General features: G+C 34.2%; 1 protein-coding gene across 1 annotated transcript; it reads left to right on the top strand.

The window, feature by feature from the left end:
* Positions 1 to 19,265: 19,265 nt before the first annotated feature.
* On the top strand, positions 19,266 to 20,088 carry LOC112001613 (actin-depolymerizing factor 7). The gene is made up of 2 exons (XM_024033786.2): positions 19,266 to 19,528; positions 19,914 to 20,088. The coding sequence occupies exons 1-2, from the start codon at positions 19,287 to 19,289 to the stop codon at positions 20,059 to 20,061; spliced, it is 390 nt and encodes a 129-aa protein (XP_023889554.2). The 5' UTR covers positions 19,266 to 19,286; the 3' UTR covers positions 20,062 to 20,088.
* The last annotated feature ends 1,543 nt before the right edge of the window (positions 20,089 to 21,631 follow it).

Genomic DNA, 21,631 nt, shown 5'->3' with positions numbered 1-21,631 from the left:
CTATATCATCATATTCACATCATTCCAACTGCAGCTACAACATCAACAAGAGAAAAATATTCTAGACAACATAATTTCCAATTTTATACCTGATTGAAGAATCGATGCTTTTTGCTACCAAAACGTTAGCTTCTTAAACTTTTTGCAGATCCAGTTCACCTTCAGCACTGTAGTCACATAGGCCTGATCTTTCATGTCATAGACAAACCGGAAATAAGCATGCCTCCAAGTCCTTTTGAAGAAAAGAGCACCACAAATTCCCCAAAAGCCTAGTGCCAATCCAACCCCTAATCCAATGTAAAATCATGATGTTTTAGACTCGTCTTCAGCTTTTCCCAAAGGATTATCACCATCAGATTTTCGCTCTTTTGTTCAGTTTTTACTAAGAGGAGTGCCACAAAGATTAGGATTTCCAGCGTAGCTGAGTGCATCAAAGCTCTGAAGCTGGGTGCTTGAAGGAATTCTACCTGAGAAGTCGTTGTATGACAAGTCCAAGTGACTAAGAATGTCAAATTAGACATGCTTGGAGGAATCTCACCCGATAGATGATTTCGAGAGAGATCAACAGACTCTAACTCTTTCATGGTCCCAATTTTTTCTGGTATGTTTCCTATCAAATGGTTTTGAGACAAATTCAAAAAATGCAATTTAGAAAGAAATGAGATTTCAATAGGGATTGATCCAGACAAGTTGTTACTTGAAAGGTCTATTATTTTAACAAATCTAAGGTTCCCTTCTTATTCTAATACATTCCCTTTGGGGACCAACATAAGACTGACATAGTAGGGGCTAACATCATTAAAATACTCCAAATTTACACCATATGCATAATTATGCAGCATTGCCATGGCCCTAATCAGATTCAAACACTTTAGTATGGAACCTGATTGGCTATTATTAGCAAGATCCAATACTTTGAGATATGAAAGTTGGCATATTTGTAGAGGTATATGCCCTTTGAACCCACTCGACCTACGGAGAATTTGAAGACTTGGCATTTTTCCAATCCAAAGTGGTATGGTCATTGGAAAATGATTCTCACCTATATCAATGAGCATCAAATTTGAGCACTTTTGTAATGAGGGGGGAATATCCCCAGAGATGCTATTGTTATGTAAACGCAATGCTTTGAGCCCAACTAAAGACACCATCAAGTAAGGAATTCTACCTGATAAATTATTGCTCCCTAAATTTAAATAGACCAAAGACTGCCAATACATCCAATAATGAGAAAGTTTTCCTGATAAGAGATTGTTTGATGCATCTAAAACCTCTAATTTATTCCTTCTATTCTCCTCGTGGCATAGGAAAGTAGAAATGGATCTAGAAAATGAGTTGTTAGCTATGTTGAGCATTTTAACATTTGCAGACAAATGTGGTAGCTGACCTTTCAAGTGATTATATTTTAGATTTAAGATCCTAGAATTTAGCAAGATGTCAGATACATCACCTTCTATGTTGTTGCTAGAGAGATCGATGGTATCAACATTTGAAGTCCAATTCCAAAACCAACTCGGAGCCTTGTCCAAAATTCCTGACATGGACATTAGTAGAACCTCGAGAAACCTTTGTGTTTTTAGCCATTCTGGAAAGTTAGGTCCTATCTTGCAAAAGCTCATGTCAGCAAATTGAAGTTGGAAAGGAGGAACCCAATTGGAATTGACATTGAAGAACAAGGATGTTTAAGACACCGATAGCACCTTTAATTTTGAAAATTTGGTAAAAAACACTACATCTAGATTGCTTGTTAGTTTTTTTTTTTTTTATCTCCAATAGCTAAGAACTTTAAATTTGAGAGTAGTGCAAGACTCTTTGGGAAAGTGCCATTTTGAAGAGATTCTTGATATTTATGAATCTCAGACAGAAGCAAGATTACAATAGAGAAAAATAATGAGAAAGATTAGTGAAGGTAACGAGAGAGAAAGAGTGAGAAAGAAAGAGAAAATGAGAGAGTAAAATTCTATGAATGATGAAAATATCTTGCTTGATTGTACAAATGATCAACTGCTTCCTATTTATACACTCACTCTATCACTCTTAACTGATCAATAATTAGATCCAAACTATGCGGATCAAGTCCGTAAATCACGAAAATATACACAGCTAAATAACAAACTTTTGCCCAAAACTAATTGAGTCTTAAAACAGAGTGAACAACATTGTTTTGCAGTGCATCCTGTACTTTGGCTCTGCGTTATTCAAAATGGTGTGTTACATTAAATGAAACGATGTGTTTCACAACATTAATCTGGCTTCACCGTTTTGTTTGTCCTGTGCTGTCATTTTGATCATCCCTAAACTTAAGCTTCTTTAAGTTGCTTCTATCTTCAACATCCCCCCTCAAATGAAAGGGGGAGGAATCCACCAAGTGTTTGCATCTGAGAAGAAGGAACAGAGGAGCAAATAAAGGCTTGGTAAAGATATCAACCAAATTATCTTTGCCTGAGACAAATCCAACACACAAATCTTTGCGTAACATTTTTTCACGGACATAGTGATAATCAACCTCTAGATGCTTGGTACGAGAGTGAAACACAGGATTAGCAGACAATGCAATGGTAGAAACATTGTCACACCACAAGACTGGGATATGAGTAGCCAAAAGCTTGACTGAGAGCAGAGATAAGATGATCAACCTGAACTGAGCTGTTACCAGTAACAATAATATCATCCACATACAACAATAGATAAATGATAGTACCAGAAGAATGAAACATGAAAAGAGAATTGTCTGCAATTGAGGCAATGAACCCAAGATGGAGAAGATGAAAGGAAAATCTCTCAAACCATGCCTTGGGAGCTTGCTCCATAAAGAGATTTGTGCAACTTGCAAACATAGGAAGGATGTTTAGGATCTTCATACCCAGGAGGCTATGCCATATAAACCTCCTGCTTAAGGAAGCCATGTAGAATGGCATTGGAGACATCAAGTTGCCTAAGGGACCAGTTGCAGCTCACTGCTATAGCTAGGACAAGCCTCACAGTTGCTGGTTTGATGACAGGACTGAATGTCTCTTGGTAATCAATACCTGCTTGTTGATGAAACCCTTTAGCCACAAGTCTAGCCTTATACCTTGATATGGAACCATCACTGTTAAGCTTAAGCTTATAAACCCATTTACAGCCAACCAAATTGACATTAGGAGGAGCTGGAACCAAGGACCAAGTATGCTACCTCTGGAGAGCCTGAAATTCAGTATCCATAGCCTCACACCATTTGGGGTATTTGGAAGCAATCCTATAAGTGGGTGGTTCAGTAAAAGTGTAGCCTAGAACTTCTTTGTAACATATTTTGGAAATAGGCTTAGTGATCCCACTCTTGGATTTGGTTTGCATAGGGTGATGGTTTAAGGTAGTAGGTTGTGGAAGGGCAGTAACAGGTGGATCAGACTGAGAGGGAGCAGACTCAGGTAAAGGGGATGAGGAATTAGGCTGAGACACATGATCATAAGGTGTATCTGAGTGAGAAGAATAAGACTGAGATGAGGCAGGAGTTGGAAGAGAAGAAGACTGAGATGAGACATTACCAAGAAAAGCACCAAGAAGAGAGGGATGAGTGAGAGAATGGAGATATAACTGATTTGAGAGCCAAAGTGTATCAAAAGGAACATGGGAAGAAGTTGGATCAGATGTAGAGACAATGAGAGTAGAGAAAGGGAATTTTGACTCATTGAAAACAACATGCCTAGAGATGTAGAAACGTTTAGAGCTGATATCAAGACATAGATAACCTTTGAAACCAGTGGGGTAACCAAGAAAGATGCATTCCACAGTCCTAGGTTCAAGCTTGTGACTAGTGTAGGGTCTAAGATTAGGATAACAAGCACAGCCAAAAATCTTAAGCTGTGAGAGGTCAGGTTTTATGGAGTATAACTTGAACCAAGGAGAATGAAAATTCATAACTGAGGTAGGAAGGAGATTGATCAAGGAAACAGCAGTTTGAATGGCATATGACCAATAAGAAGAAGGTATAGAGGCTTGAGACAAAAGAGTGATAGATGTCTTAATAAGATGTCTGTGTTTTCTCTCAACAAGGCCATTTTGTTGAGGAGTATATGGGCAAGAGTGCTGGTGAATGATATCTTGTTGTAACAGATAAGTTTTAAAGACATTAGAGGTATATTCACCACCCCCATCTGACCTAAAAATCTTGATTTTGGCAGAAAATTGAGTTTCAACCATAGCCTTAGATTTAGACTTAAGCAAGTAAAGTCATGTAAATCTGGTATAATTGATAGGCCACAATATGAATGACCCCTTGTGATTAAACCAATTAATTACTTAGCCAAGTTATTAATTAATCAACTTATCATGCAATTGCGAGAAAGCACAAACAAATCACCAAAAACTAAATATGTAGTGAAAATTAAATAACTCAGTGATTTGTTTACGAATGGGGAAAAACCTCGCAGCAAAAACCCCATCGGGTGATTTTCAGGTCACCACTCCCAAAACTCCACTATTATCAAATCAAGTGGTTACAAGTAAAGGAATCCCAAGTACCTTACCAACCTACAGTTGGACCTTTACCCAATACTCAATTGGACTTGATCTGTAGTGACAATTTCCACCTTTGATGCACGGCTCCTAAGTACGTGACTAACCAATGCGCGGATCCCAGTATGCGACTTCAAAACACCAACTTAAGGAAGAAAGGTTGGTTGTAAAATTCTTCAGTTCATCCTACACGATGAAGATCAGGAAGATGCTTGGTCACAAAACCCTTTGGTGCAAATACACAGCAACTTCTTCAGAGAAGATGAACTAGGTTAAGAACTTCGTCTTTGATCAAAATTTGCCTGAACAGAGATTGCTCAATGCTTTTGCAACTTGTGTACCACTTGACGGCTCTTAAAACAATCCTTTTATATGTTTAGGGTTTGGAGAAAAGAAGGCCCAAAAGCATATTTACGGATCCCAAGAAAATCAGATCAGAAAATCTGAAATTATAAATCTCGACAGATAGCAGGTGTCGAGATAGCTATCGAGCAGGTGTCAAGCTTTAATGAAATTGCACTTCAGCTTGCTTTTTCTTGGACAGACTTGATGACTTCAACACTTGACCTTGAAACCTTATTTCTTGAAGTATTAAAAACACCTAGAACTACCCAATTACAAGTAGAATGAGTTTTGTCAAAAGATTTAGCCAATTTACATAAATAAGTGACATATGTTCTTAGCAAGTGAAAACACATGTCCTAACAATAATGATCAATAAAGATAACATAGAATCTAAAGCCATCAACAGAATTAACAGGTGCAGGGCCCCATAAATCTGAATGCACAAGTTCAAAAAGAGAAGAGGCAACAAACTGAGAATTTGGAAAAGATTGATTATGCATTTTACCATACAAATAGTGTGTACAAGTATGGTCAACAGAATTACACTTATTCAAAACATAATTGACATTTAGAAACAGAAGTTTGAGCACTTGATCATGAGGATGACCAAGTCTCTTGTGCCAAAGAGACTTATTGACAACAAAAAAATTGACAACAGAATAACTAGTAACATTGTTGTAGACCTTAGAAGGCAAAGAAAGCTGAGAAGCCCTTTGAGGATAGATGGGATAAACTCCATCTTCACTCTTGCTCTGGTATAGAACCTTCTCTATGGCCAAAGCTTGAATGGAAAGTATATTCTCATCAAAATAGCACCAACAATTATTGTCATGATAGATTTTATGAATTGAGGCAAGGTTTGAGGCAATGGAAGGAGCCCTAAAAACATTATTAAGATGAATATTTGATTTAGTGAGAGGTATAAGAACATTACCAGTGTGTGTAATAGGAAGATTTTGGCCATTTCCTACATTGAGGTGATCCTGACCATTGTAAGGCTTTGGGAAGTTGAGGTGATTGAGGTTGGCTGTGACATGGTTTGTAGCAGCATTGTCAGCAAGCCAGGGCTGGTCTTGAATAAGGCAGGCATTGGAAGCAGTGGCCATTGCTGCAAGTTTGGTAGGAGGATGCTTCCCTTGATATGCATAATCCATTCTATGGTAACAATCCAGAGCAGTATGGCCTAATTTACCACAAATCTGACAAGATGGTCTCTCTGACCTTGGACCAACATTAGGTTGAACTTGCTGAAATTGATTAAAGTGTTGATATTGGGATGATTGATTAGTTGGTCCTTTATCTCCTCTACCACCCCTATTGTTGAAGTTGCCTCTATTGAAAACTTGATTATAACCACTATTGTTAGGTTTTGGAGTAGTTGCTGCCATGGCAAAAACTGAGTCTTTTACATCTAGGCCATCATTTTGATATTCCTCCTCAGCACTGAGCATAGTAGAAAGCTCATCAAAACTTAGTTTTGTACTCCTGGTCCTTATAGCAGACCTGAAAGCATTGTATTCTCTGGGAAGGCCTTTAATTGCAATGTGGAGGAGTTTCCTCATTATCTATAATCATTCTAACTGCAAGAAGTTTGTCTCTTACCACTTTAATTTTCTGCAAATATAGATCTACAGAATCATTGCCCTTCTTCAAATCATGTAATTCACCTTTCAAATTCACAATGCGTGACCTAGAGATCAAACAGAATCTGTTCTCCAAAAGACCTTCCAAACCTCCATTACTGAGGTACAACCAACAGTGAGGGCAAGAACTGATGGAGTCAAGGTTGAACTCATGAAGATCAATAATGCCTTCTCCTTAGATTTCCAGATCAAGAAGTCTGGATTCAAGATTGTGGTGTAGTTACCAGAAAGATCTTTCAGAAATTTCTCAAGAACTAGCTCAGGTTCTTCAAGCAATTCAAACAATCCAATACCATGGTAATTTGGTATTTCTAAACGATATAATTTGTACTATCCAATTTCACAGTCATCATGTTGGACATATTTGAGAGTAATAACAGTGGTTGATTCATCACATTCACTGAAGGAATTGATGATGTAGATGAAGACGCCATTGTAGAACTTGAGGACACCATTGTAGAACTTGAAGCTGCCATAGTTGTGCTTTGAGTAGAGATTAACTCGGGCTCTGATACCATGAAGAGATTCTTGATATTTATGAATCTCAGACAGAAGTAGGAATGACAACGGATCGGGTTCGGGTCAGGTTTTTCCATACCCGGACTCGACCCGCGGGCCAAGGCCTGTGGCCTGAACCTGGCCCGTTTACTAAGTGGGTTTTTTTTCGGGGGCTCGAACCCGCCCCTACCGGAGCCCGTGGGGCCCGCGGGCCCTGTTAAGGGATTGGGCCCAATTCGTGGCCCAACCAAAAATTTTTTTTTAACTAATTCTTCAATTTTGAAAAAAAAAAAAAATCACAAAACATAAAATAGAATTAAAACACAAGAACACGCATGAACACAAACCCAAAAAATTCAAACACAAGAACACAACCCAAAACATTAACAAGAACCTAACATTAAACCGTCTCTAGCAAACCCAGAAAAACCCAAATTAATTATCCAACCAAAATTTGAATAAACCCAAAAATTTTCTTTGAATAAACCCAAAATATCTTTGAATAAACCCAAACCGTCTCTAGCAAACCCAAAAATATCTTTAAATAAACCCAAAATTTCTTGGGAAACAAACACACAAATCCAAACACCATACAACAATACAAACCCAAAAACACCATTCAGTCCGTGAGTATCACAACCTTCACTCCATAAACCGCTGTTCAATTTGTGAGAAGAGAAATTGAGATAAGAGAGAGGCGAGATTAAAGAGAGTGTGTTAGTGACTAAGAGTGAGTGAGGGCTGTGAGAGTGTGAGGCCGTGTCGGACTGGTGTTGGAGTGACTGAGCTGAGGGAGAGGGAGTGACTGAGCTGAGGGAGGGAGGTGTGAGGCAGTTTTGGAGTGACTGAGCTGAGGGAGAGAGGCGTGAGTGCTGAAGAAAATAGAAATGAGGGATTAGGGATTTAGGGTTAGATTATAGGTATATATATAGAGAGGGTATTTTTGTAATTTCTGAGTACCGGGTTTTTATCTGGGCCGGGTTTAGGGTCGGGTCTCGGATTTTTTTAAAAAAAATCCGAACCCGACCCGGACCTGTTTCGGGTTTTTTTTATAAAAAAAAACCCATACTCGACCCTATTTCTAATCGGACCGGGTAAAATCCGGCTCATTAGGGTCGGGCCGGACCGGGTACCCGCGGGTCGGGCAAAAATTGTCATCCCTAGACAGAAGCAAGATTATAGCAGAGAAAAATAATGAGAAAGATCAGTGAAGATAACGAGAGAGAAAGAGTGAGAAAGAGAGAAAATTTCTATGAATGATGAAAATATCTTGCTTGATTGTACAAATGATCAACTGCCTCCTATTTATACACTCACTCTATCACTCCTAACTGATCAATAATTAGATCCAAACTATGTGGATCAAGTCCATAAATCACGGAAATATACATAGCTAAATAACAAACTTTTGCCCAAAACTAACTGAGTCTTAAAACAGAGTGAACGACATCGTTTTGCAGCGCATCCTGTACTTTGGCTCTGCGTTATTCAAAACGGTGTGTTACGTTAAATGAAACGATGTGTTTCACAACATTAATCTAGCTTCACCGTTTTGTTTGTCCTGTGCTGTCATTTTGATCATCCCTAAACTTAAGCTTCTTTAAGTTGCTTCTATCTTCAACACATTTAACTGATTATCATAGAGGATTAATCCCCACATGAAAGATAAATTCCCAAGGGATGAAGGAATAGGACCACTAAAAGAATTAATTTGGAGATCAAGCCCTGTTAGATGCTTAAGTTGCCCAATTGACTCCGGAATATTTCCAGTTAGATGACTTTTCGCCAATTCTAGAATTCCTAACTTTTGAAGAGGGTTGCACTGATATTAGAGAACCAATTAGGAATCTCATGACTGAAAAGATTTTCGGAAAGATCAAGGACTAGAAGAGATGTAAAATTGACAAATCCAAGAGATGGATTTAGGCTATCAAGATGACAATATTGCAAGAGTAGCTTATAAAGAGATGGAAGCCTACTCATTATTTGAAGCCAATCAGGTGCTGCGTGAAGGTCGACAAAGGACATGTCAAGGTATTTCATGGAAGAGAGACTAGGCATCCAATGAAGACTATCCACATAAAGGCCAGAGTAATATCCAACATCCAAATAGTGAAGGCCTGAAAGATTTCCAAGCTGATGAGGAATCAGTCCACAGAATCCAGAGAGAGCGAGATGTTTCAGACTCGCCATTGAACCAAGGAAACTTGGAATACGAGTACAATTAAAATTACTAAAACTCAAGTCCAAGTAATTCAAATATTCTAATTCAAGCAAAAAATGACTGATCTCACCATGTAAGTTGTGATTACCAACGCGGAGCTCTCTAACTCTACCAGTTTTGTTGTCGCAAAGAACTCCTTCCCATCTACAACAGTCTTCTTGGTCAGACCAGGATGAGAGTGTGTTCCCAGAGTTTGTGAGACCTAGCTCTTTGAAGATTAGCAGTGCCTGTTTCTCTTTTTCATTGCAAGAGATATTTGAGCTTCCTTTGCAGAAGCTGAACGTTGCTGCAAAGAACCATAGTAAAAAGTACATGACTTGCAGAAGAGTTATCCATGATAAAGCAAAAACAAGGGAAGAGACGGGTTCAAAGACAACTGTGAAGGTTGTGAGCAGGTTGAAGTTGAACCTCAAACCCATGATAATATAGGCTTCACTAACTTCCATGCATGGCTAGTTGGCTACATAAACAAAATTTGACTTTTTGACTTCTTTTTGCGTTTTTGTTGGTGACTTGTTGACTACGTAAGTATTATTTTTCTTTGATCAGCACACCAAGGAATTGGGATTGTCCAAATTCTGTTACTTCTAAGTATTTTCTCCCTGTCAAAGATTAAAGCTGCAGAATGAGGAAGCTCGAGGAGAAACTGAGTCTGCAGAAAAGAACATTGAATCCGCAGAAAAGAATAAATCCGCCAAAACGACTGTAGCTTAGCTTGCAATTGTTTTCTTTGTATAGAGCTACTTGTAGTTTTGTTAGCACATGATAAACACGTGATCACTTAAATGTACAACTATACAGTTTGTTAGGATTAGTTGTTAGTAAGTTAGTTAGCGTTTTCCCTCTTTTATTGGTTGTATATAAACCGCTTTGTAACCTCAAGTTATTCAGATTAATCAGAATATTCATTCAATCAAATCTGATTCTCCCTCTTTAAAATTAAAAAAAAAAAAAAAAAAAAACCATTAACAACAGAATTGAATCATTGGTATCTTTGAAAATTTGGTCCGTGCAAAAAAATTCCTATATTTTGTAATCTACTTTTTTTTCATTTCGTGTCATTAACCATCTTAACATTGAGTAAGATCTAGAATTTTCCAATCAAATGTTATCTTCCATTCAATTCAAGGGCCTTGTTTTAAACCAGGTAAAATAGTTTCAACTGCTAGAAACACGGTGATGATATGGTCCGATGGCGAATGGCTAGAGAGCTCTATGCAGGACACGTGTTGGGAATTTTTCACAATTAAGCTAACATAGTCCATTGTGATTGAGTCATAATAAAGTGAGTGTCAATTGTAATTTCATGTGAAAGTGATGTTTTATTCACAACTTGCAATTTTAGTAAGTTGTGAAAAAGTTTTAATGTCCTTAATTATAATTAATTAGGTGTTGAACTTTTTTTTTTTACCAATGAACTATTAGGTTAAATTCAATTAGGTAAGAGTACATAGCTTTTCTTGCATTGCTTGAATTCAATTACGAAACTAAGATACTTTACCTAAGTTATATATATATATATATATATCTATCTATTATTTTGGAAATATAAGGAGAAAGGCATGTCATTCAATTGACAAGTCCTCACTAATTTGAAGAAATTACCTATAGAATCTGTTAAGGATAAGATCGGCAACAAATCCAAAATACAAATCCAAGCTAGTTGTGATAAAGAGGAGTCTTTGAATTCTAAAATTCAAAAACTTTGTGCAAATAACAATCAAGCTAGTGATAAGAACAGTTGTCAAAAATAGACTTCTTTTGTATTTTAAACTCCTTCTATCTGTAACTTTATCTTCTTGTAATTTGTAACTCAAAAACGTATTATAGATATGCAGTACTGCCAACACTATTTTGGTAGGGCTGAAAAATTCAATCATTGTCTTGCACTTATTTGCTTTTACAGAATCCAAATTGGCCATTCTCAATCTTTCACAATTCTTCACCAAAATCCTCAACATTTTTCACGAAATTCCCACACCCAGTAGGCTCAAAAAGAAAAAGAAAAAGAATTGACCTATGATCTTTGGTTGGGCCCATATACAAAAAATGGAAGTGCAAAACATGTTTGTTGTGGTTGCGGGGGTATGGGCCATATCCAATATATGTCAGCTTTGGGTTGTGCTGCAGTGTCAAGAAGAGTGAGGAGTTTAGGACTGTTTTGGGTGAAATTGCTTTGGAAACAGAGGTGGTGGTGAATGCTGAATCAATGGGCTGGGATGAGATTCGGAAGTCATATAGACTTGTGGCACAAGAATTGAGGCCTTGGTTTCTTCTTCAACTCGGAAAAAGGTTGTTTTTCTGCTGGGTTCATAGAAACTGCAACAATGTAGCCCACTACGGAGCTAAATGGACTTTTACAATAGTAGTAATTTTGCTGACTAAGTTATGCCGAAGGATTTTCCTCAAGCAAGTAATTGAGCCCTGGCCCATGATTTTCAGATTTTGTACCTGATCTGTTTCAAACTTTCTATAAAGTATTTGTGGAAATTAAATTGCAAACCTCATTATTGGGAGTTTTAAAAAAGTTTTTGGGGAAATCATATTTTAAATCCATAGTTTATAATAATTGTCTCATTGATTAGATATGTGTATTGGCTCATCCTCTCTCATAACATGTGCACCTTACAAATATGTGAGACTCACATATTATGAGAATAATAATACATATATCCAATGCATGTTATAAATTCTCTATATTGTGGGTTCCAATTAGCTCAACTGATAAAATTTCTAATGGTTGTATAAGAGATTTAATGGTGTGTTTGGTTGGAATGAAAACAAGGAGGATGGAAAATAAAGAGAGGAACATAGGATGGAAAATGCTGTTTTTTACTATTTGGTTGAGGAAGGAAAATAGGAAAGACAGAAGAAAACCCGGGAGAAATTTTTCACTCCTTGGCCCACTTTTTTTATCCTCCCAAATTGGGAGGAAAATGTGGAGAGAAAAGTGTTGTGAAAGGACTTTTACACAAATACCCTCTCTCACCTATCTCTCATTCATGACCTGATGACCCTTCTCTCACCTATCCCTCATTCATGACCTACCCCTCATTCATGACCTGATGACTTTTGTCCACAAATTATCCTTATCACTTTTGCCTCTTCTCATCCTTACTTTCACAGCACACCAACGCCCAAGTTCTCTTCTTTTTTCTTTTTCTTTTTTTCAACGTGACCTGATCAAGTTGATACATTCTATTTATTCTTGTCCTCATTGTACTCCTTATTATTGTAATTTTTACATTATAATAATAAAAATTTATATATATGATGAGGTAAATTTTATATTATTTAATGAGTACAAATAAATCTATTTCTTACCTATTATGTAACAAGGGTATAATAGTCAATTTATATAAATTACATTTTCCATCCTTCCATTTTTCTCTCCAACCAAACAAAAGAGTTTTCCATCCTCTCACTTTTCCACATTTCCAACCAAACACACAAGAGGGAAAACTAAATATTTTCTATCCTATCATAATTTTCCATTCTCCCACTTTTCCACTCCTCCAACCAAACGGACTCTAAGGTTCAATCTCCACTTACACCAAAAACTGACTAGTGTTTTGGTCTTATGATAAAGAGGTATCATCATAAACGAATGTTATAAGTTGAAACTCTCTTAAAAAAAAAAAAAAATTCTTCATAGTTTATGGGTAATTTCAAATTAAATGCTATAGTTTTATAATATACTGATTGCACCCTATAATTTGCCACCAAATTGGTTGAATACAGTCTTTATATAAACTAGCCGCGAACCCGCGCGTTGCGCGTGATAATTATTTTTATGGTGGTTTTATTAAAAAAAAATTTACAATTTAAACTAATCTAATAATGAGTAATGTATTTCATAATTATATTTTTATTTATTATAAGAACAATCATAAGTGTAATATAGGATCAATCCAAACACCAAAAAAAAAAATAATAAACTAAAAAAAATTAATAAAACTTAACAATGATTAATTGAACCAATATTAGGATAAAATTTTGTTTTTGATAATCTATTAAGGTTATTTTCTTTGTAGAAATTATAATTTCGGCCGCTCAAAACATATTATCAAATAAACAATTATTAGCGAAATCTAAGAATTAAATTTCTATACATGCATTGTTAAAAAATAATAATAATTAAAATAAAATTACAAAAGTTAAAATTTGTCACCTATTCGATTATTTTTGTTTGGCTAACCTTTGCTTTTCTTTCGTTTGGCTAACTTTTGTTTTTCTTTAAATAAATGGCAATATAAAGTACTTCTAGTACAACTATTAAGAGTACTTTGTCCACCACAAAAGATTAGAAAATAAACAAAAATTAGTAAAGTCTCATAGTTTAACATCTAAATTGAGCACTATAAAAAATCATGCTATGTAACAAAATAAATGCCAAATTATCCAAATCATGCTATGTAATAGAATAATATTATATTTTTATATGCTATATTTAATTCTTTAAAACGCAATAGGATAACATTTAACATTCAAAGAGAATAAAAAATAAATTAAAAAAACAACAACAACAATTTAAAAAACTAAACTAAATCACAATTTAAAAAACTAAACTAAATCGCATTAACCCAAAATAGAGTTTTAAAGAATATAAAAAATTATCAACCTAAAGTAGAGATGCAAGAAAAATAAAAAAAATCCACCAAAAAATTTAGAGAGAGAGAGAGAGAGAGAGAGAGAACCTTTTTTTTTTTTGTGAGGGAAAACTATGCATAGAATAGAAGAGATAGTGACAAATTTATAGTAAGAATGTGTGAATAAGAAAAGACAAAAATAAAGGAAGATAAAGGGAAAGAGGAAGAATGATATTAATGGAGAGGGTAGTGGGGAGATGAAAAGGTAAAGAGAAAGATTGGAGAAGTGTAAATAAATAGTGGAAGTAAATAAATAAGTAGTGAACTGCATTTATAGGGTTGAAAATTGTAAAAATCATTTTTAAATTGTAGAAAAATTATATTTTAAAAAAGAAAAGGAAAAAAAAGAATGACGTGGCAGCTAATGTGGCGCAACGTGAGAGCAGCAGCATTAAACACTACGCTTCAGCTTTTAGTAATATATAGACTAGCCGCGAACCCGTGCGTTGCGCGTGATAATTATTTTTATGGTGATTTTATTAAAAAAAAAATTACAATTTAAACTAATCTAATAATAAGTAATATATTTCGTAATTATATTTTTATTTATTATAAGAACAATCATAAATGTAATATATGATCAATCCAAAACACCAAAAAAACATAAACTAAAAAAAAAAAAAAAAACTTAACAATGATTAATTCAACCAATATTAGGATAAAAATTTGTTTTTGATAATCTATTAAGGTTATTTTCTTTGTAGAAATTATAATTTTGGCCGCTCAAAACATATTATCAAATAAACAATTATTAGCAAAATCTAAGAATTAAATTTCTATACATGCATTATAATAAAATAATAATAATTAAAATAAATTGCAAAAGTTAAAATTTGTCACCTATCCGATTATTTTTTTTGGCTAACTTTGCTTTTCTTTCGTTTGGCTAACCTTTGCTTTTCTTTAAATAAATGGCATTATAAAGTACTTCTAGTATAACTATTAAGAGTACTTTGTCCACAAAAAATGATTAGAAAATAAACAAAAATTAGTAAAGTCTCATAGTTTAACATCTAAATTGAGCACTATAAAAAATCATGCTATGTAACAGAATAAATACCAAATTATCCAAATCATGCTATATAATAGAATAATATTATATTTTTATATGCTATATTTAATTCTTTAGAACGCAATAGGATAACATTTAACATTCAAAGAGAATAAAAAAATTAAAAAAAAAAAAACAACAACAACAACAATTTAAAAAACTAAACTAAATTGCATTAACCCAAATAGAGTTTTAAAGAATATAAAAATTATCAACCTAAAGTAGAGATGCAGAGAAATAAAAAAATTCACCAAAAAATTGAGAGAGAGAGAGAGAGAGAGAGAGAGAGAGAGAGAGAGGGAACCTTTTTTTTTTGTGAGGGAAAACTATGCATAGAATAGAAGAGATAGTGACAAATTTATAGTAAGAATGTGTGAATAAGAAGAGACAAAAATAAAGGAAGATGAAGGGAAAAAGGAAGAATGATATTAATGTAGAGGATAGTGAGGAGATGAAAATGTAAATGAGGGAGAAAGATTGAAGAAGTAGTGGGGAGATGAAATGGTAAGGGAGAGAGAAAGGTTGAAGAAGTGTAAATAAGTAGTAGAAGTAAATAAATAAATAGTGGGCTGCATTTATAGGGCTGAAAATTGTAAAAATTATTTTAAAATTGTAGAAAAATTATATTTTAAAAAAGAAAAAAAAAATGACGTGACAGCTGATGTGGCGCAACGTGAGAGCAGCAGCATTAAATGCTACGTTTCAGCTTTTAGTAATATATAGATAGATATAGATTACATTTTTCATCCTTCTATTTTTCTCTCCAAGTAAACAAAAGAGTTTTCCATCCTCTCACTTTTCCACCCCTCCAACCAAACACACAAGAGGGAAAACCAAATATTTTCTATCCTACCGTAATTTTCCATCCTCCCACTTTTCCACTCCTCCAACCAAACGAATCCTAAGGTTCAATCTCCACTTACACCAAAAACTGACTAGTGTTTTGATCTTATAATAAAGAGTTATCATCAGAAGCGAACGTCATAAGTTGAAACTCTCTAAAAAAAAAATTCTCCATAGTTTATGGGTAATTTCAAATTAAATGCTATAGCTTTATATTATACTGATTGCACCCTATAATTTGCCACCAAATTGGTTGAATACAGTCTCTATAAAAAAATTAAAAATCAAAAATTAAAAAACTCCCTATAATTTAATGAAGGTTTCAAAGTAAACTTTACAATTTTATAAGTTAAAAGCTAAACCCTATAATTTAAGGGATTTTCACCCTTAAATTAAATTAAGTTGGCACATGAGAACTCTTAGGTTAATCTGTAAATGAGAAAGAGTCCTACAAGAGGAGTGTAAGACGTCATTATTGTTCACAAAGAAATAAATTGTAAAATGTATCCTTTGACAACATATTCAAGGATCATACTCATGAAATTAATTCATATTTTAGTAAGAGTACACTTTAATATCAATTGAGAACTATGAATAGACCCTGACAAATTAAGTATCACTTATGCCCAAAATTAACAGAAAGAACAGTGTGTCACGGTCAATTTGGCCAAAGAAATCCAAATTATGATACTTTAATGTGCAGTAATAGTACCATATTGTTGCACCTTTATTATTGGGACAATGTGACCGAATTTCGTTGGCTGCATTAACAATACAACTCTTGCAATCTTTCTCTAAGATATCACCACAACAAATGGTAAGCCCATAAACTATGTCTGCGCTTGACCCTTTATGCCTATTGCAAAACCAGTGGAAGGGATTTCATAGGAAAGATAAGGAAAAAGCTCATTCAAATTTGTATCATAATGGTCTATAATTGTGGAATTTACCCAAACCAAAATTCAACCAAAGCTACAAAAGAGAGAGAGAAGACTTTGTGATGTAAAATTTAAAAAATACAATACCAAAACATATATTAAAAAAAAACCATCAACCTTAATCAGAGTTGTAAGAAAGAACAAAAATCCATAGAGAGAGAGAGAGAGAGAGAGAGAGAGAGAGAGAGAGAGAGAGCACTCACAATTTTTCGAAGGAAAAATATGGATTGAATGAGAGAAATGCTATCGGATTTATACAAAAATAAAATGGGGGAGAAGAAGAGTCAAAATATAAGAGAAAATTGATTAAGTGTAACGGTAAAGAAGAGGGTAGTGGGGAGATGAAGAGGAAAAAAGGGAGGGGAAAGGTTGGGAAAAATGTAACAGTAAATGTGAACTCATAGGAAGAAGAAGAGGTGTTTTTTATTTATTTATTTATTTTTTTAAGAATAGGGAGAATAAAAGTTTTAAAAGAGAGAGAAAAAAAAAAGAAAATAAGTGGATGATGTGGCCGCTGATGTGGCTCAACGGGAGTGTAGCAACAATAATTGCTACGCTTCAGCTTTTAGTAATATATAGATTTTTACATTATAATAATAAAAATTTATATATATGATGAGGTAAATTTTATATTATTTAATTAGTACAAATAAATCTATTTCTTACCTATTATGTAACAAGGGTATAATAGTCAATTTATATAAATTACATTTTCCATCCTTCCATTTTTCTCTCCAACCAAACAAAAGAGTTTTCCATCCTCTTACTTTTCCACCCTTCCAACCAAACACACAAGAGGGAAAACTAAATATTTTCTATCCTATCATAATTTTCCATTCTTCCACTTTTCCACTCCTCCAACCAAACGGACCCTAAGGTTCAATCTCCACTTACACCAAAAACTGACTAGTGTTTTGGTCTTATGATAAAGAGTTATCATCAGAAGCGAACGTTATAAGTTGAAACTCTCTTTAAAAAAAAAAATTCTCCATAGTTTATGGGTAATTTCAAATTAAATGCTATAGTTTTATAATATACTGATTGCACCCTATAATTTGCCACCAAATTGGTTGAATACAGTCTTTATATAAATTACATTTTTCATCCTTCTATTTTTCTCTCCAAGCAAACAAAAGAGTTTTCCATCCTCTCACTTTTCCACCCCTCCAACCAAACACACAAGAGGGAAAACCAAATATTTTCTATCCTACCATAATTTTCCATCCTCCCACTTTTCCACTCCTCCAACCAAACGGATCTTAAGGTTCAATCTCTACTTACACCAAAAACTGACTAGTGTTTTGATCTTATAATAAAGAGTTATCATCAGAAGCGAACGTCATAAGTTGAAACTCTTTAAAAAAAAAAATTCTCCATAGTTTATGGGTAATTTCAAATTAAATGCTATAGCTTTATAATATACTGATTGCACCCTATAATTTGCCACCAAATTGGTTGAATACAGTCTCTATAAAAAAATTAAAAATCAAAAATTAAAAAACCCCCTATAATTTAATGAAGGTTTCAAAGTGAACTTTACAATTTTATAAGTTAAAAGCTAAACCCTATAATTTAAGGGATTTTCACCCTTAAATTAAATTAAGTTGGCACATGAGAACTCTTAGGTTAATCTGTAAATGAGAAAGAGTCCTACAAGAGGAGTGTAAGACGTCATTATTGTTCACAAAGAAATAAATTGTAAAATGTATCCTTTGACAACATATTCAAGGATCATACTCATGAAATTAATTCATATTTTAGTAAGAGTACACTTTAATATCAATTGAGAACTATGAATAGACCCTGACAAATTAAGTATCACTTATGCCCAAAATTAACAGTCTACAAAATCACATGACCACAGTAATAATCACCACAATATGGTAATACTTTGTAGGGAGGGATTCGACTAGTGCATTTTGACAAAATATACCGCAGGTGCCTTTTGGTCATGTCTCGCAAGTTCACATGTTTGTTATGCCATAGCATTATAGCAACCAAGTAACACAATATGATGTTTCTCAAAAAACTTTTTTTAAAAAGCAATGACAATATGCTTTGTCTAAAACTATGATTTATGACAGCATATTACCAAGTAATGACAATATGATGTTTCTCAAAAAACTTTAAAAAAAAGTAATGACAATATGCTTTTTCTAAAATTATGATTTATGATAGCATATGAAAATGAATTGCAAATATGCAATAAAAAAAAATTTGGGGTCGATTATAGATCCTTGACAAGATTAATTAGGGTTAGTCTTATGTATTTTTTTCCTACATTATATTCTATTTGAAGTCATCGCCTCTATTACTTTCTTAGTTGAGATTTTTATTTTTATTTTTTATAGAATCAATTAACGTGTCATTTTTAACTACTTGTACTAATACTATTTTTGGTTTTCCTTTACCTTTTTCGTTCCCTTAACTTAAATCAACTCGCCATTCATTACTTCTTGATATTGTTTTCTTCTTAAACAAATAGATCCTATTAACTTAAATAATTTATTGTATATGTGTAAATATGTTTGTGATGTGTACATGTTTTTTTTTTCTTCCAAAATTAAATCTTTGGGTTAGGCAAATGTGGCGTCTTGTATGGATGTGAGTGATGAATGTAATCTGAAGTTCTTGGAGCTAATAGCAAAGAGTAACAGCAGGTTTATTATTTTCAAGGTTGAGAATCAAGAAGTGGTGGTAGAAAAACTTGGAATCCCGGATGAAGCCTATGAGGACTTCACCGCATCTCAGCCTGCCAGTGAGCGCCGCATTACTGTCTTTAATTTTGATTTCATCACTGATCAGAATTTCCAGAAAAGTAAAATTTTTTTTTTCTCATTGCATGGTAATTAAGATTTTCTCCAACAGTCTATATGAATGCTTAAAGACTAGTCCTTTAGTGTATATACTAGTGGCATATTGAAATAGAGATAAAAAGCAAAATGTATAGTAATACTAATCTTTCGATTAACATTCAAAGAACTAATTTTCTGCTTTTTTGAGAAAAAAAGTCACGAAATTTTTATGCTTCTAGGAGTAATGGAAATTCTCACAAAATATTTCTGATAAGTAATGACACAATGGAACTAGAAAATGGATGCCAAATAATATTTGGCTTCCAGGCTAACACTGCTCCTCTTTGGAGGCAATTGATCATATATTGAAGGCCAAAATAACAATTTGATACACAATGGTGTTTGTGAAAGTTAACTCTCTTGTTTTCAGGTCACCTTTCTTCAAAGGGAGAAGTAAGGTGGTCTATGCCAGCTCCGAGGATAGATTCAAGAGTCAACTGGATGGAATTGAAGTTGAGTTGCAAGCAACAGATTCTAGTGAAATGAGCCTTGGCATTTTAAAAGGACGAACACTGTAAATGTTGTCATTTTTTTTACTTTGATGTTTAGCCATTCCTAACAATTACATTATGTGAGCATTGTTTTTCCGTTCCTCGTCAATTGTTTTTTCTTGTTGTATGTGTTTTATACTAAACCTGTAGTTAACGCCATACCATGAATTTATCTGTCATGATTAGTACTTATTAGGTTGTTTGTCCAAACTCCGAAGTCACTTGATAGCACATAACTCGTCTTTTCTGTGTTGGTGTGTTTTAATGTAGAGGACAGAGCACTTGGAAAAGCACTGCATCTGTCTTTTATCAGAAAAATCTAATTCTAAGTATCCATTCGTACTCGCCCATTTTAAGGAATAGATGAGTGAATTCTAAACCTGTTAGAATTGCTTTGCCGACTAATCTTTGTGGCCTCTTCGAAAGCATGAGCCAGAGCCACCTTCTAAAGCATAAACAACCTGCAGTGATCAATGGCATTGCCATGTGCATTTAAGTTAGGAATTTGAAGTACTTATGAGCTGCATGACCACCAACACAATTCTATTCTTAATATTAGTATATCCCCCAATAGAGTAAAAGCTTTTAGCATGTTATGTGTGTGGTGTAGTAAAAAACTATATGATGCAGATATGTCTGAGAAATAACTCGTCATAGTGACTTTATTTATTTATTTAAGTGAAGTCTGCATTTCAAAATGAACCATATTTCATATGGCAATAGTAAAATTAAGAGGTAAGCTATGAATCAAATTACAGTTGCAGTGCAGCGCTACAACATCAACATGAGCAAAAAAACCATTCTAGGACATAAGGTCAGTTTGGAAACAGCTTATTTAGTTGAAACTGAAAACTTTTTACTGAAAGTACTGTAGATAAAGCTAAAAGTACTGTAAATAAAGCTAAAAGTACTGTAGATAAAGCTAAAAGTTAGTTGAAATAGTACAGTGGGACCTATAAATAGTACCAAAAAATGCAATGAGACCTATGAATAATAGCAAAAATAAGTTAAATAGAAAAATAAGTCGCCTAATATAATCTATCCAAACGCAACCATAATACGTAGAAGATGATGCCTGTCACTTACATCTATGCTTACTCAACTTTTAAAGGAATCAGTCTACTATTAACATTGTAGTCACATGGATCTTTCATGCCATTGATAAACCTGAAATAAGCATGCCTCTTAAGTCCTTTTGAAGAAGATTACTCCACAAACTCCCCAATGGCCGACAGAAAATCCAACTCTCATACCTATACAGAACCAGAAATTTTCAGTCATCTTCATCTTGCCAAATGCTTTGTGCAAGTTTTGGCAATGTAGCTAAATGCATAAAAACTCAGAAGCCGGATGCCTAAACGAGTTGTTCTTGACAAATTGTTGTATGGCAGGTTCAAGTAACTAAGAACAGGAAAATTAGATATGCCATGAAGAATTTTGCCCAAAGATTGCTTATTAAGACATCAAGGGATTCCAACAATGTCATGTCCTTGGATTTTTTTGGTACCTTTCCCATCAAATGAATTTTAGACAAGTTTAAGCAACAGAATCCAGTAAGACCTCAGTAAAAATTGATCCAGAAAATTTGTTACTTGAA

The sequence above is a fragment of the Quercus suber genome, unplaced genomic scaffold (assembly GCF_002906115.3).
Source record: "Quercus suber isolate HL8 unplaced genomic scaffold, Cork oak 2.0 scaffold_5, whole genome shotgun sequence".
Lineage (NCBI taxonomy): Eukaryota > Viridiplantae > Streptophyta > Magnoliopsida > Fagales > Fagaceae > Quercus > Quercus suber.
This window is presented reverse-complemented; position numbering and strand designations above follow the sequence as displayed.